Here is a 16,499-nt window from a genome sequence, read left to right as displayed (position 1 = left end):
GAGGGAGCGGGCACTAGCAGACACCCAGACTGTTACAGCAGAAGGTAGGTTGTACCCAGCCACCTCCTCTTTAGTGTTTTCAAACCTCTCTTCTGAGGGTGGTTGGAAAGCTTCACTTGACTTAGAGCTTTGTTACTGCCTGACCCCCTTTATCCGAATTATCTGGTTTCTTTCTAAGAGAATAAATATTTAATAGAAGCTCTAATAGAACAACGCTTGAAAAATTCCATCCTGGAATAGAAATATGTAGCTACAACTCACTCAAAAAATACCTTCATCTCTTCAGGTGGCTGAACATGGATCATGGTCTGTAACGGGGCAGTGACAGGCTTAGTATGGGGATTCCAAATTCCCTGCTCCTTCCCCTCCCTTAGTTCTCATGGCTTGCTGCTCTACCTCCTTGGTGCCAGGTCTCGTCCTCCAACTGGAGAAGAATTCAATCAATCAGTGAAGGCTCGTTGGTGGGGGGGCAGACTGGAACTAATTCTCCATTTGCTTACATCGTGGCTGAACTGGGCCTTGTTTCATAGGAAGTGAGGTCGGCCCTTCCTACCAAGGAGATGAAGGTGTATTTTGGCTCTCTTTCCATTGCAAATTGATGGGAATAAAATCTCAGTAAATGCTGAGTCCTGTTCTTGAGAAGTGCTCTAACTTTTAAGACAAAGCACTTGAAATAATAATTTAGGAAATTCAGCTAATTTTCCCTTGGCCTCTGAGATCAAGTGACTAATTGTGGTTTGTTTTACATAACTTAACAGCAACCATCTTAATGAGAAGCACAAAAAATTCACTTGTTTCTAACTCAGGCCTTCTGCTGCCAGACTGCAGCGTTGACATTTTCCCCAAGCAATGTTAACAACAGTACGAGATGGGAAATGAAGCATTGTTTTGAACTTGCTTTGGTTATTATTTTAGTGGCGCATTTGCTGCTCTCCTGAGGATGGGCCAGTAGTGGGGCTTCTGTCTCCAATTGTTTACTCAGCCTATAAGAAATACTTTTAAAAAAACCAAAACCCGCCATTTAAGAGTATTTTAGTGAAAAGCAGCCTTTGCAGATGCATCCTATAAGGAGGAAACAAATATGGAAGTGCCCTATAGAATTCTCTAGCAAAACCTAACCACCCTTTAAACCTTATTGGCACAGTTTAGAAGAAATTAAAACAACATGGTGTGAGATTTGTTTTAGCACACAAGTAGGGGTCACTAACCTCTCTATTTAAGGTAACCCAGGCACTGCTAGTTTCTCTAGCATTACTGTTAGCTGGCGTGAAGGGCTTGTATTGCTCTCATTCCTTTGGTAGGTTATCCCAGATAAACCACCTCCTAGCCCCAACTACAGTTAACAGCTGGTCTTGTTAATTCCAAGGGGATTAACAACAGATATTTCTGGTCAGTCTGGTTTTTAAAAGGAATATTGTTAATGTGGCTGTTTTTGACCAGATGGCTGCTAACTGGAAGTATCTGCCCTCTCTTGTGTTTTCACTGCAGAGCACAGAAGTGAAAAGACAGGAAGCATTTTAAATTGGGGTGGACTCTGCATATATGACACCTGCATTAAGTAATCAGTCACTGCAGGGCTGCTTGAAAGGAGGAGACATTAATCAATGGCTCCAATGACAGCATAAACTAATCAGTGTTTTTGAGATTATTAAAACCATCCCAGGGTTGGTAATGCCTATGCTAATTTAGTATTGTTTCCAATCTAGCCCTGGTCAGAGTTTGAAAGGGTCTGAGGCCTACGTACATTTTACAGTGCTATGTAGGTAAATTTAGAGAAGTATAAGCCCAAACAGAAAAAGAAGGTGATTTGGCAATCTGATATTTTTCTGGTGCTGTTAGCACTTTGTTGCTCTCACAGCTGTAATATGTTCCATGCTGGTGTAGTATAAACTTTATACTCGAATGTCAACTGCATGAAACAAGACCCCTTGTTGAAACAAAATCAGCTAAGAGAGGCTCACTTCAGATTAGTGTATTAAAGAAAATCCCAGTTGCATTTCTGTAAAGATCAAAGTGAACTTAAGTAATATAGTCGCTCCCATTGGAGGGAGCAAACCAGAACAGTAGGATAGTGGGGAGGGGAAATGGGGTGTGCATTGTTGGGTAGAAACAAAGCTTTATAACATCATAAATGTGCCTGAAAATACTGGAAAAAATTATTAGTATTTGCAACATGCCTAATGAACATTATATGCATGTAAACAAAGACAGACCATCACTGGCACATCAGGGCAGCAGTACCAGACTCCACATAAAGCAATTAATCTCTGGATTTTGGTATTCTGCAAACCTTCTACCTGGAACTGAAACTAAGTGTGTTAAACAAAACTGGAAGCCACCAGATATCACTGACCGTGGTTTTCCTGGCTCTTCTGTAACAATCCCAAAGAACGTCTTGTGCAGGGAGAGATTTCTCCTCCCAGCTGCTCAGGAATAAGAGACGGCTGTCCAGGCTAGCTCCTCCGGTACTCCTTTCAGCAGGATTGCTGGAAGGTCTGTGCCATAACTTTCTGAATGTTCCCTTGGAGCCCTCTTGGGGATAGATGCTGCAACATAGTGGAAGCTTTCACATCCAGTACAGGTGCATGGGCCTTTCGAGATGCTCAAAGTTAAAATAGAGATTTGATAGAGTTGTATTTAATGTCTTTCATGAAGATAAAGTATCCTCTGACTTGTTTAAATAATAATTAAAGAAATCTGGGTTGAGCCTTCAATTTGTAAAGCTGTGATGTACAGAAAAGGTCCCCAGCTAGCATAGTCTCTGGCTAACGGAACTGGCAGCATTTAATAAGACGGAAGTTGCCCTGTATGCAACATAGACTTCTTCACTGGCTAAACCTAAAACTGTATACACAATGTACAGTCACACACAGGGGTAGTGTGGTGGTGGGCTCTTCGGACACTCAGCAATGTGGGGAAACCCTACACTATCCTTCGGCTTAGGAGTGCTGATATCTAGGCCATCCCCATTCCTGTCTTTGACCCTGACCCAGCAGCTGGTTAGAGTGAAGTGATTAGTTTAGCACTCGATAAGACTCCAAATGCAGCCCGGAGCTGGAACTGTTCCTTGTGTCCAGTACTGGAGTTTCCTAGCAGGAGGTTGGAGTGGTGGTTGTGGGAGCTGGAGTCCACACAGCATTTCCTTCATCATCCATAATGTCAACTGTGAATAAAAGTGGGGGAGGGGGTCATTAGTGTGACAGGGGCTGTGTATGGCTCTATGAAGACAGGCACTGGTTCTGTTCTTCCCGTGAGCTTGGAAAATAAGCCCTAGTCTTCACTCAAGAGGCCGATCCAAACAGATGAGGCCTCATCTATGCGCAAGTTGTACCGCTTTAATTATGCTGGTATAGTTAAAGCAGTACAACCAGCCTACTGCGGGGTGCAGTTCTACTGGTATAGTCTGTTCCCACAGGGAGAAATGTTGTACCACTATAAGGTACTATGTACTCACCTTACTAGAGCTATACTAGGGCTTGTACTGGTATAACTAGAGAGGTTTAAAAAAAAAAAAATCACTCCTCTTCCCAAAATAGTTACACTGCCATGTAGACCAGTTCTGTCCTAGCAAGTTCATTGGTAATTTACTGCTGTGTAACCCACATCATTGCCAAGTACATGAAGAATAGGCAGTAGGAAAAACAAGGGAGTGGCAGTCTAGGTGCACTTAACCCTTCTGCAAACACAACAGTGGCACATTTTGACATTCCCATCAGCCCATTATCTGTATCACAGGACATCCAAGAAAGATGCTTGGCCGTAGCTTGAGGTTTTTCCAGTGACTATTCCTCTTCAGATTAGAGCTTCACACTTGTCTTTAGAGGGCACAAGAGCGTACGTGTGTCTTAAATTGCTCAACGACTAAAAAATAAATTTTACTAGGTGACGTGGAGTACTGGGAAAATTACACTAAAATTAGGAAGAAAAGGAAAAACGTAGAAAGAAACACTATCTGTATATTTGTAAATGGAGCAGATTTGATGTGAAAACGACTGAAAAACAAACTTTTCAAATTGCCACTCCTGCAGTCTGAGGGCTAAGCTGAGGATGATTCTGCAATTGGAAAACTCAGCAATTCTGCCACTAATGGAGATGAAATAGAACCCAACCACCTCCCTTCACACCGCAGGGGTCAAGCGAGTAAAAGGCAACAAATTTATTTTAAGCAAGTAGCACCAGCAGTTTTGATACTGAATTCCCTGTTGAGTAGGGAAATCCTTTTTTTACATCACTATATGACCCTTCCCTTTCAACTGCTCTAATTGGAAACATGTTAATGCCATTATAAGTAAGTCTTGCAATCAGTCTTTGATGATTCTTTAACCATGTAAAAAAGCAGCTATTAACACCAACTTCATGCCATTTAAACTCCCAGCCCGGCGCATAAAAGGTATAAGCTTGCCTATTAAATGCTTAGATTCTACGTTTCCCCCCCCATAGAAGCAACATATCTGCTGCAGTCAAGATTGTATTACATCAGTCCCCAAAAAAGGCCATTCTTAATTGTGCTATTTCATGAGGATTCTCCCAGTGCACTTAGTTTAAGAAAAATCTCCTCTTTTTTAAACTTGCGTAATTAATTGTAGCCCCAGTCAACACCCAGGAAGAGTTTATCCTGTGCTCCAAGCTGTAGTTCTGTGACTGGCGGCTAGCGATAAAAACAGTTGCTGCAAAATTGGAAAGTGTTATGACCTAGAGCTCCCCACTCTCCACCAGACCAGAAAATGAAGGTGGTGGTAAGTGGCACACGAGCTGGTTTAACAGCAGGGAAGGTGGGTGGGGGCTGAGAGGAATTTTATAGGCCCTTTCCTCTTCGTGTTTGTTTATTGTAATCAAGGCAACAAATCTACTTCTCAAACTACATCTCAGGCCATGCAAAACACAGGGGGTTGCGCAGGCCTCTCAGATGCCTCAGTCCCTTGCAATAAAATCACTACTTCCGGGCAAAAATAATGCAAGAGTCACAGAGATCTGATGCACTGGGTTTTTGCTCTTATGGGTAAGCAAGGCTGGAGGTAGATCTCATGTGGCTTTGCTTTGAAGGATTAGGTGGAATTTGCTCTTAGGAGGCTGTAACATAGGGTCTTGGGGGTGGGCAAATAGAGTAAAATGGAGAGAGTTTGCAGCTGGGGCTGCTTTGCTGTAATTATCAGAACCCAAAGTCACCTACTTTGCACTCTGTCATGTTCCTCACCCTTGCTCCCTGGAAGATGTATAGGGGAAACCTCCTAGTACACAGTGCAATCCCTCTGCCAACCTGCAGTGTCAGGAACTGGCATTTCTTCTCCAACGCCCAGCACACACGCAAGTCACCATTGGCATTAAGAAAAACATTGTGTGTTGGTTTTGCTCACTCACCGTCTCAGACTTTCACAGAGGCTGGTGGCATCATCAGTTGATTCACCCTGGATGGAGGGATGGAAAAAAATGTCAGATATAAACCACCACCACGGAGGTGTTAGAGCATCAGTTAGCCAAAAGAACACTACCTAAAATCTACTGTCCTGGCATTGAATTGCCACGGTCCATACTGTCAGTGCGTCTGTTATTTCTTTCAGAGTGCTCAGTCTCTAAAGAGATAGGAAGCTAGTGTTCATTAGCAGCTGCACTGCAAACACAGCGTCTGATGGTAATTCTGACAACCACTGGAACACAAAGTAATGCCACTGATACTAATTGACAAGAACCTGGCAACCCTCCAAAGGCATTCAGAAATGTGGCAATTGTTTCCCTAAGCAGGGAACAAGGCTGTTTGTGCAGTAGCGGTTGCTTGGTGTCCTTTTGACTGACAACATAAATGTAAACAGCCACCACTGATAAAGGTTAGTTAAAAAAGAAAAGTCGTCTTTCAATCACTGGAGCTGAAAGACTCTCGGGGCTAGATCTAATCCACCAGACTGTGCAACTTCTGCTCAACAGCCCTGTTGTCTGTCCCAGTCAATGTAACTGTAGTGTAGACCGGGCTCAGATCTAAACCAGTCACTCATTCTGAAGCTATGCAGAACAGGTTAATTCTGCCAGTGCTTTATTCTCATCACAGAGTTTGCATGTGCATTGCTGGCAGGTGTACCAGGGACACTCAGGGCTAGTCTACACTTACCTGCCGGGTCGACGCGGTGAGTTCGACTTCTCGGAGTTCGAACTATCGCGTCTAATCTGGACGCGATAGTTCGAACTCCCCGCGTGCGCCGGTCGACTCCGGTACTCCACCACTGCAAACGGCGGTGGCGGAGTCGACCTTGGAGCCGCGGACTTCGATCCCGCGGCGTCTGGACGGGTAAGTAATTCGAACTAGGGTACTTCGAGTTCAGCTACGCTATTCACATAGCTGAACTTGCGTACCCTAGTTCGACCCCCGCCCTTAGTGTAGACCTGCCCTCAGAGTGCACCGCTTGTGCTGCTTATGTGCAGTATGTGAAGGGTTAAAATGTATCTTCTCCCTGTCTATCTTGGGTACTTCTATGGCCCCCATCACCATAGTATTTGAGCATTTCCATCTTTAACGTATTTATCCTCACGCTCCACTGTGAAGTAGGGCAATGCTATTACCCCCCTACCCCCTTTTACAGATGGGGAACTGAGGCTCAGAGAGATTAAGTGTCTTGTTCAAGGCCACCTAGGAAGTCTGTGGCAGAGGAGGGAACTGAACCCAGGTCCTCACGTCTTACCCACTGGATCATCCCTCCTTCATGGGGGTTTCTGCCTAATCTGCTAGGAACAGCTGGCTAGAACATGGCTGCTGTGCTGCCCACCTACATCCTAAGTATCCTTGGATTTCATCAGAATGCCCAGGAGGCACCGGAAGGTCAGCAGTGAAGACTTACCAAAAGGCGGGGGGGGGGGAATAAGGGCCAAAATGCTGCTAATTCCAAATTTTTCCAATGGTAGTAAAATGTCCCCCCCAGACCTGAGCTGCCAGGATGCTGGAGGAGTATCCCAGACCTGAGGGGTCCCACTGGTCTAAGAGTGATAAGCCCATGTTGAAGAGTTTGTCACTGCCCGTTTGGGAATATTTGCTGACTAAGCAGCTGTTCCTAAACTGTGCTATTTTCTCCTGAGGGAGGGAGATGGGAACCATTCTGTTATTTCCTCACAGGGAAGGAAAATCTTCCAAACTGCCTTTTAAGAACCGAAATTGGTGGGAGACACCTTTTTTTCCGGTTGTTTTCACTGTTATCTCCACCAGTCACAAATGAGTCCATGTCCCCACCCCCAATTTCTTCCATCTAGAAAACCCAAATATTTCTCCTAGATGTGATCAAACAGATTTCATGATCTGTGACAGTATCTATAATTACAAACTATTCATAGAGCCATCTCTTTAATATTAGACTACATGCTCTGAAATTATGTATTAAATATTCAAGGTTGTAAAACAGATCTAATTTTGTTCTATCCATAGCAATGCCTAACATAGAAACTTCTGTAGGAAAAAGAGCTAATTTAATATACAGTTGCTGTGACCTTTTATGGGTTATTTTCTCTATGCAGCAGCCTCACTGAAAGGAGGCTGGGCAGTTTAAAAAAGGCTATCCTCCAATTTCCCTTTTAATCCAGACAGTGACCCGGCCAGCCAATGCACTACCCACTGCACCCCAAGATTTATCTATCATGCTAGCAGCTATACAAACACATAATATGGGACAGTCCCTGCCTCAGCTTCTCAAACAGCATTTGCTGCCAAAATCCTAGCGGAGAACCACATCATCTCCTTCCCTAGGTTCAGGCAAACCTTCCCTTTCTAGCGGCCCACTCCTCTTGTCCTCATTTAGGCTAAAGTTTTCAAAAGGGTCTTTAGTGGCTTGGGAGTCAAGCTGCCCCTTTCAAAAGTGACTTAGACAATTAGAAATCCAAGTCCCCTTGACTTTCCAAGGGATGTAGGTTCCAAAGGGCTGGAGGCACTTTGGAAAATGTTACCCTGCCTGTGCTTGTGACTTCCCAAACTGTAGGCTGCAGTATCACTGACTGAATTGAGGAGGAGCAGAAGGGAGAGAACACAACTGCTAGCTAGTACCTAGGGCCATTAGCAAGGATGAGACTGTGATATTTGTCAATGCTTCCCCAATCCTTTGACCAGTATGTTTCATGCACTGATTACATCTATAGTGCGCATGTTTTAGTATCCGACACATTTTCAAAATACCTCTTTTCGCAGTACCCAAATTAGAGCTATCGTTTTGCTACAAGGAGAGAGGGATATTAGGAAATAAATGCCCCAATTTTTACAGCTTTCTGTATCTAACATTAGTTCACTTATGAACAGCAATAAAATCCCTTTACAGGGTTCCTTTTGCCCTGTGATGTTAACAGCAAAACCTCCTCAACCTTCACAATACTCAGAGCAGTGGTTCTCAACCAGGAGCACGCACACCCCTGGGGGGACCCCCTGGAAGACCTCTGCATACATCAACTCATCTAGATATTTGCCTAGTTTTACAACAGGCTATGTAAAAAGCACAAGTCAGTACAAACTAAAATTTCATACAGACAATGACTTGTTTATACTGCTCGATATACTATACACTGAAATGTAAGTACGATATTTATATTCTAATTGATTTATTTTATAATTGCATGGTAAAACTGAGAAAGCAATTTTTCAGCAATAGTGTGCTGTGACACTTTTGGGAGCAACTACATTTTTCTGTCTGATTTTGTGAGCAAGTAGTTTTTAAGTGAGGTGAAACTTGGGGTACACAAAACAGCTCAGACTCCTGAAAGGGGTACAGTAGTCTGGAAAGGCTGAGAACCACTGATTTAGGGCCTTCAAATTCCATAACCCCCAATCTCCATTGACTGCAACTGGAGTGAAAATGCTAGAGCCCCAGACATACACAATGCAGGTTGGCATTAAGTTTTAGGACAGGTATCTGGCCATTTGAAACACAAAATTCTCTGTGGTCAATTTCCTACTGAAATAGAGGCATCATGCAGAACATCCCTTAGAGCAGGGGTTCGCACAAGAAAAATTTTGGTGGCCTTAGAGTGCGGCCACAAACTCTTGCTGGCAGCTGCTCTGACAGTTTTTCTAAAATACTTTAGGAAAAACAAATATGTACATACACATGTCCAAATCATTGTAATTTAAGTAGTGTTTTTTGCTGACTCCATCATAAAAATAATGTACAACTGTCTCTAGTCTTTACCGGACAGAACAGAAACAAAATAAGGTGCTTTGCATGATTTTGTCTTTTTTTGTTGTTTCTTTTGCTTTTTTGATTTTTTTTTTTTAGACTTGCTAGCTAGTGAGTCTAGTGCTGTAAAAACTGATATTTGTATGCTTGTTAATTTCACTTTAAATGGCAGACTTACTATCTAGCTGAGAGGCAGTGAAAAGTGATATTAACAAACATACAAATATCGCTTTTCACAGCAGTCTTACTCAGCTCTGGCACAAGCTGGGCGACAAATTAAGCCCTGGATAGAGAGGTGGATAGGGAGGCAGCGGGGCGCAGGGGTGATGGAGGGCTGAGGAAAGTGGTGGAGTCCAGAGACAATGGGGGGTTGGTTAGACTGCAGCCGGGGGATAGAGACCCACAGCCAGAACCTGCCACCCTAGGGCGGACGCTGGAAGCCCAAGCCCCACTGCCCATGGGAAGGTGGGGAACTCACATCAGTTGCCTGCTTCTCTGGTGTTTGTGGCTCCAGAGAGGGACAGGGCCCAACCTCTGCTGGTTGTAAAAGTGATGTGCCTAGAGGAACATCTGCAAAAAACCTACCTTTCTGTCCCACTCAAATGGTGCCTTTCTGCAGACACCAGTTACGTCCAAGAGAATTTCACCTAGTCTTTGGGAAGCACAAGCCTCCCCAAAAACACCACAGAAAACACCAATGTCACTATTTGTTTCATAAACACCAACACAGCTTTCAAAAGCTTTTGTCTGTTTGAATATATATAATAACCTACCTAAGGAGAAGATTTCTGAGACCAGAGGGTTCTTTAATCTAGCAGACCAAGGCGTAAGATCCAATTACTGAGAGCTGAAGCTAGATAAATGCAGACTAGAAATAAGGCACAATATTTGTTTTAAAACAGGGAGGGCCGTTAACCACCAGAACTACTTACAATACACAATAGCTAAACCAGAAGTTAGGCAGGAATTGTTGGTGAAATTATCTGGCCTGTGTTACATAGGAGGTCAAACTAGATGACCATAATAGTCCTTTATGCCTTAAAAATGATGAAAAGCAAGTCTTTCCTTAAATGCTAGAGATAATTCATCTGCTCAGTTACTTTTCTTAAAGGGCATTTATGCTTTTCTGCCCCAGAGCTTAGTTAGCAACATTCCCCCGCCTTGTGTGCGAGTGTGACTACAATTGCCTGCAGGTTCACTATTTAAGTCCAGCAGTCTGTGAACCCAGGCACCGGAACTCATGGAGTCAATTGCGTAGCATTAACTTTGTAACACTACTGTTTGAACCTGCCTGACAAAACCAGAGGCGAAGGATACACCACTCATAGCCGCCTCGTCTCGTGGGAATGCAGAGTGAATACGTATGTTGAAGGAAGCCCTATGAATCGGCAGAGGAACGGAACGAGCTAATTGTACAATGGCTCAGCTCATACTAACCAAAGGGCCTGTACCCAGTGCACATCCCTGGCTGAATGTCCAGGGTAGGAGTCTACTTTTGGGTTTCTTGATCTCGGACTGGCACACACCAGGCTTGTATTCCAGGGGGATAGGCAATGGTGTCCGCTTAGTCCCCCGACAGTCCAAAAGGGACTAATTGCTAGTTGTGGCCATCCAGAAGGAAGGCGGGCAGAGACTCAAAGGGGAAGGAAGATGGGTCCCAGCATGGGGTGGGAATCTCCATGTAATCTGGGAGGAGTGCTCCCCCCCGTGGAGCAGAGTACCAGCACCCCCTCCCTGCCCCCCATTTACAAAGGGAGGTTCTAATCGGCTTTCCTGAACAAGGAATACAACAGGAAAAAACCTGAGCCATGGAACCAGCTCACTTACCATTGTGGTAACTGCAGGGAGCATGTGAAATGGGCACGTCCCTGTAGAAGCAGAGCACTGAGATAGCTGCACGTTAAGGTTTTGATCAACCCACCCCGAGTCAACTGCCTGTTTTGTTTCCACAACTGATCTGGTAACATCAACAACTTCATAAACACGCTTGAAGTAGATTTAAAGCTAGTTGTTCTGCAAATCCTGTCCCAGCCTGTGATACAAACAGGTGGCCGTGGACTAAAAGACACATTCAGATTTTGTTAGGCATGGGCTGACCCTGCTTAGCTCACTCAGAACTCTGCTCGTACCCACAAGCTGTGCTCAAGGCAGCGACAGCTGCTCCCGCCTCTCATCATCATTCAGCCTCCACATAAATTACAAGCGCACGTCTGTACAGCACAGTCACGGAGACTGTGCCCAACTGAAATTTCACTGCACAGGGACTCACACCAACACTTCTCTTGGGTTTCACCACGTCCCCTGGAGGGCTCTGAGTCAGTCAGACCCAGTTAAATCCAACAAGTTTCACCTGATGTTGCCAAGCTGTCTACTGGGCCCAGGTTCGTTCAGAGGTTCTGCCCAGTATTGAAACAAGTCAGAAAAATCCCTGAATTTCCTTTAAAAAATAATTTTAAAGAGCCCAAGGAGCAACAGAAACCAAATCAGCTGTCTGTCTATTGTACGGTGTTCTCTTCAGCAGCTCCCCACGGAGCGCTCTCGCCACAGCTGCACAGGGAACAAGCATTGGTCACAGAAACGCATCATCTTTATGTCAGTTGCCAGGCTCTTCTAGCCAATAGGCAAATGACAGCTCAGAGCCTCTAGCTCAACAATTCAGAGCTTCAGCTGCACGTTTTTTTCCATTCAACAACATACAGAGTCCTTCAAACACCTCCTTTAGCTCCTTCCATCCCCAAGGCAGGAGCGACCGTCCAGTGGTCAGGCTGCCAGGCTGGGACTCAGACTCAACTTTCTGCTCCACCAGAGACTCCCTGTATAATGAGCAAATCACTGTGTCTCTGTGCCTCAATTTCCCATCTGCAAAATGGGTCAAAGGGCACTTCTTTACCTCACAGGGTGCTGTGAGTCAACCCCATTCAAAATGGTGAGGACCTCAAACTATGGCAACAGGGGCCATATAAGTGCCCTGACCAGGACTTGAGAACCACCAAAGCAGAGGCTGCTTCCAGAGAGCCCCTGCCTGGCTTTACACCGACCCCAGTGCACTTTGGGAGTTTGGTCCATACGGTGTAGATACTCAAGCAGTGCAGAGGAGGGTAATACCATGCATGGTGGTGTACCTCACTACAGAAGGTCAGTGCTTCGATTTCAAAGCTCCTGGTGACCTGGTACATTGAATGCAATGCCCATGTAAAACTCGCCCAAGCGAGAATGCAGGGAAGGTGAATGGTGATGATACAGCAACAGAGAGAGGAGCCCAATGATTTGCAGGGGGAGGAGATGGAGAGTTAGTGCATAGCTAAAAATATTCCATCCAGTAACAATTTCCTGATGCATCATGACAGATTTTTCTAGCCTCTCAGGAACAGGATCTGTTTGATGCAGCAAAGGTCAATTTGCCAAGGGAAAAGACAGTAACGATTAGACTGCTTAAAAATGTTAATGAACAAGTGGAGCTGGCTGTAGCTTGGTTTGGGGTGGGAATTGTTACTTTATTTAACTCTCCCTACTGCTTATCCATGAAATTCACCTCTGTGCAGATGGGCAGCACAAGGGCTAGACATACTTCAGCCCTCCAAAGAGGGAGCTAAAGTGGGAGGTCAGTAACGCACAGAGCTCCTGCTCGCCCTCAGCACAGAGGTGAATTTCATCCTAGGCATTCTGTAGCCCATCTCACAAAAGCACAGCCCTTTGGTGAGACGACAGTCTGAGCTGAGCTTCATTCTGGTGATGTCACGTGCTCCGCCAGCTGCCCTAAGAAATAAATTGGCTTAAATCCACTATTTCTCCCTATATGTCAATGGCTTTATTGAATGGCTTCAGTAACCACGTACAGTAGTATTTTCCCTCTTCATTCAACTTTGTCCCTAAAAGCTGCACAGACTCCATTCAAGTTTTCCATCTGCAATATTTAATTCAGGTACTAAGCATATTTACTTAGAGGTAGAAATGCAAGCCAACTCTCTCTGTTCCTTTGCTACAAAGATCTTAAGAGAGGGATAAGACTGGAATTGGGCGGGAAAGAATCCATAACTTTCCATTCTATTTTTCAGGCAGCAGGCGAACGGTTTTGAAGATAAATGGTTAACAGCACTCATTAGGTATCAAGGACCTGGAAGGAAATTAACTTCAAAGATAAGCCTATCATACTCCTCTGGGGCAGCAGGCTAATGTGAACCTTTAGAAAGTGCTATTGAAGCTGAAAATCTCTAAATCCTTCAAAACCTGCTGACAAAAAGTTTCTCTGTGCATGGACAATTCTACCTTGGTGACAGTACAGCTCCAGTGGAAGCATTCTGGCCTCACAGCCAACAGTTCTAGCGCCAAGCTTGACATGGGCTCATCCTGATCAATGAATTGCAGTATGGGAGGAGGACGATTTTTGTTTTGAGTGGAAGTGAGGAAGGGTTGTCCTGTGGATGCAACATTAAACTCTGTTTCCCATCTGCCTCTGCAGATAATTAAAGATTCCACTTTTTGATGCAATTCGGTTAAGAATGTACCTCATCCATGATATTTCTCTCCTGTATAGTCCAGAGGGTGCAGGTAAGGACAGCCAGCTAACGTGGTAACATCTGTTGTTATTGTCTGATCTAATAGCATGTAGAGAGACCTGAGTGCCTGACTGAATGTACCCCTTCCTTCAGCCTAACAGTCTGATCAGGATCTGACTAGGATGTTGGAAATCACTTACACTGGACTGAAGTCCAGTGCTTACAGCACTCTTTGATCCAGCATTGGGGGAAACAACTGTGGCCTCATTTCACTAGTGGGTGCAGTCTGGGTCACACCTCCAGACATTGTTAGTGGGGACAATAGAGTACCCTATAACCTAGCCCCACAACTCAGTAGAGTCTGCCTTACTGTGCATTTAAAGCCTACTGTCCTGATTCAGAACGGGTGTAAGTGCATGCTTCTCCACTGATATCAGTTATGCCAGGTATAAATTAGCCCACTATTATTCTCTTGCCTTAATCATAAACATGTCATTCTTTATATGAACAAACGTTACCGTCCTTTGGCAAGGTATTTAGAGTCTATGGTGGCATATTCATCCCATGACAGATGACGATGCTAGGCATCAGGAAATGGAACAGCAAGGCTGAGGTTTTCCATAATTTGCTCTTCTGGTTCCTTGTGTCAAGAAAGTCCCTGGACTGGAAGGCAGCCTCCTGTTCCACCATGCTAACCACCTGCCTGTGATCTGATAGGATTTCATATCTGTGCCAGTGCAACATTAGCAAAGAAACTGTCCTAGTACACACTTAAATCATAAGGATCTTCCAGCTAGATACAAAATCCATTATAACCCCTATGTATGCCAAGAACTGTCCCTCTGCAATGATACTGCAGTGTATATAATCTATTGAGAGAGATCAGGATTAACAGCGCTCAACAGTTACATAGCTCTTTGCAAACACAAATACTTAACAATGCTTGGGAGGCAGGCAAAATGCTCTTTATCCCTGTTTTACAGATGGCAGATTTGTATGGAGAACTTTGACTTCCTTAAGGCCAAAGAGAGGAGTTAGTGGCAGAGCCAGGATGAGGGCACCAGGCCATTTCTTAGGTCTCCCCTTCCTCTCAATTCAAGCTCAGGAAAATATTCTCTCCCCTCTGCAGCGCATCACACAATTGACTAGGAGCATCCTACGGAGTTTTCTTTTCTCAGCTGCATCAGGTATTCACGTTCCCCGCTGCGGGAGAGGACATTTGGGTGACTAGTCCTCACATGGAATTGATGGGCTTGGAGAGTCAAAGTCCTGCCTGTGTTTAGGATGCAGTTATAACTGCCAGTGCCAGCTGTCCCAGTCTTTCAGGCCTTACTCAAGCAAAGCTCCCATCACCTGCTGATTAGCTTGAGTGGTGCATTTCAAACGCCATAGGACATTTACCTCCATAAGGGCTTCACTACTGAGCCCAACATGTCTGAAAGCAAATAATGCCAGAGGCAACCAAACCAGGCTTGGACGCCTTCCAAAATAACCTGCAGGAAATCAGGTTGATCACAGCAGTAAAACAACATGACACTTTTTTGACAGAAGACCGTCTTTTCCCAGCTGTATGGTGGAAAAAGCCTACTGCAGTGAGCTAGTTACTGTTCCCATCTCCCCTAATCCCAAACGGTCACGTTTCTGAATCTGTCAGCTTCCTTCGCCGTTCAGAATCGTGGCTGGGTAAATGGTTTAAAGCAATGGGGAGAAAAGCTGGCTTTTTACATTGATGGCAGAGACTAATAAACCCCCCTTCATCTCCACTCCTGTCTCCCCGACATTCCAATCCTCCAGCTCTTCCACTCCCTTTGGTATCCGTTCCCCACCCTCAGCCTTGTGCTGCTAATCCTGTTCTGCCCCCAGCACACACTGCTTGGCTCTCTCCTGCTTTCAAACCTTTCCCCTTCATGCAATCTTCCTTTCCATCAGTAATCCTCCAGGATCCTGAATTGTGGCCCTGCATCTTACTCTTTGGTTGTCTTATCTTACTAAGACTGTAAGCTCTCCAGGGTCAGGAGTGCATCCTGTCTAGGTTGGGGGAGAATGGGGCACGTTATAGTGCCATGCGAACAGCTCTATTTTAGAGTGTAAGGCTGGGATTTGCAGTGGAACCCAGAGGAGTTAGGTGCTCAGTTTCCACTGAATTCCAGTGGGTTTGGACTCCTAATTCCAATAGGCTTCTCAGAATATCACAGCCTAACTTTACTTGGGTAGGGACTATGCTTGAGATCTGCAAAGCTCACTAGGATTTAGCCACACAAGTTCCATTCTTTGGGGGATTTCAATCAGACACATTGCCCGTTTGTGGTGATGCTGTGCACTGTTAAACAGATGCTCGCAAGTGGCTGTATGCCAACTGTGGGTGAACTGATCCTCAAAGATCCCTTTACGGGAGTTGTGTGGGTAAATCACCAAGTCAGCTTTGAAAAATCTCAACCTACAACCAGCACTGAGCACATCACATCCCTCTAAAGTGGGTAACTAGCTTCATCATCAAGGAGAATTCTTATGAGTTTGTCTTAAATTAATTTGCAGAAAAAAACATTTTTCCCTTATGTAAATGGGCAAGGCTCACTAACATGTGGTATTAATTAAACAAAATGTACATATCAGCTAAACATTGCATACATCCTCTGTTGGGGGGACTATATCCTGCCCTGGCAGGAACATGACAATATCTGATGTCTCTCTTCTGTCTTTAACTACATTCCTACATAAAAGAAACTGAAAAGCAACAAGGATGTCAGGCACCTTCAACCAAAATAATTGCTGCAATGTGGGAATTGTGAGATAATTTTGTACCTGCCCCCAAAAAAGGCTAAAACAAGTCTAACGTAAAGAAGAAAAGAGGGTCTGAAATGGATTGTTC

General features: G+C 44.6%; 1 protein-coding gene across 3 annotated transcripts in view; it reads right to left on the bottom strand.

Moving 5' to 3' along the window:
* Positions 1–2,747: 2,747 nt before the first annotated feature.
* LOC120387292 (protein spinster homolog 2-like) overlaps positions 2,748–16,499 on the bottom strand; it is a 155,143-nt gene continuing 141,391 nt past the window's right edge. For all 3 annotated transcript variants that reach the window (XR_005590108.1, XR_005590107.1, XM_039507783.1), the window contains 2 exons: positions 5,359–5,405; positions 2,748–3,163 (listed from right to left, as the gene is read on the bottom strand). Coding sequence is in view for 1 of the 3 variants with exons in the window: in XM_039507783.1 (XP_039363717.1) it covers positions 5,363–5,405 (43 nt within the window). In the remaining 2 variants the exon portion in view is untranslated. The remainder of the gene's footprint in view (positions 3,164–5,358; positions 5,406–16,499) is intronic.

The sequence above is a fragment of the Mauremys reevesii genome, linkage group 20, assembly GCF_016161935.1.
Source record: "Mauremys reevesii isolate NIE-2019 linkage group 20, ASM1616193v1, whole genome shotgun sequence".
NCBI classification, from domain to species: Eukaryota; Metazoa; Chordata; order Testudines; family Geoemydidae; genus Mauremys; species Mauremys reevesii.
This window is presented reverse-complemented; position numbering and strand designations above follow the sequence as displayed.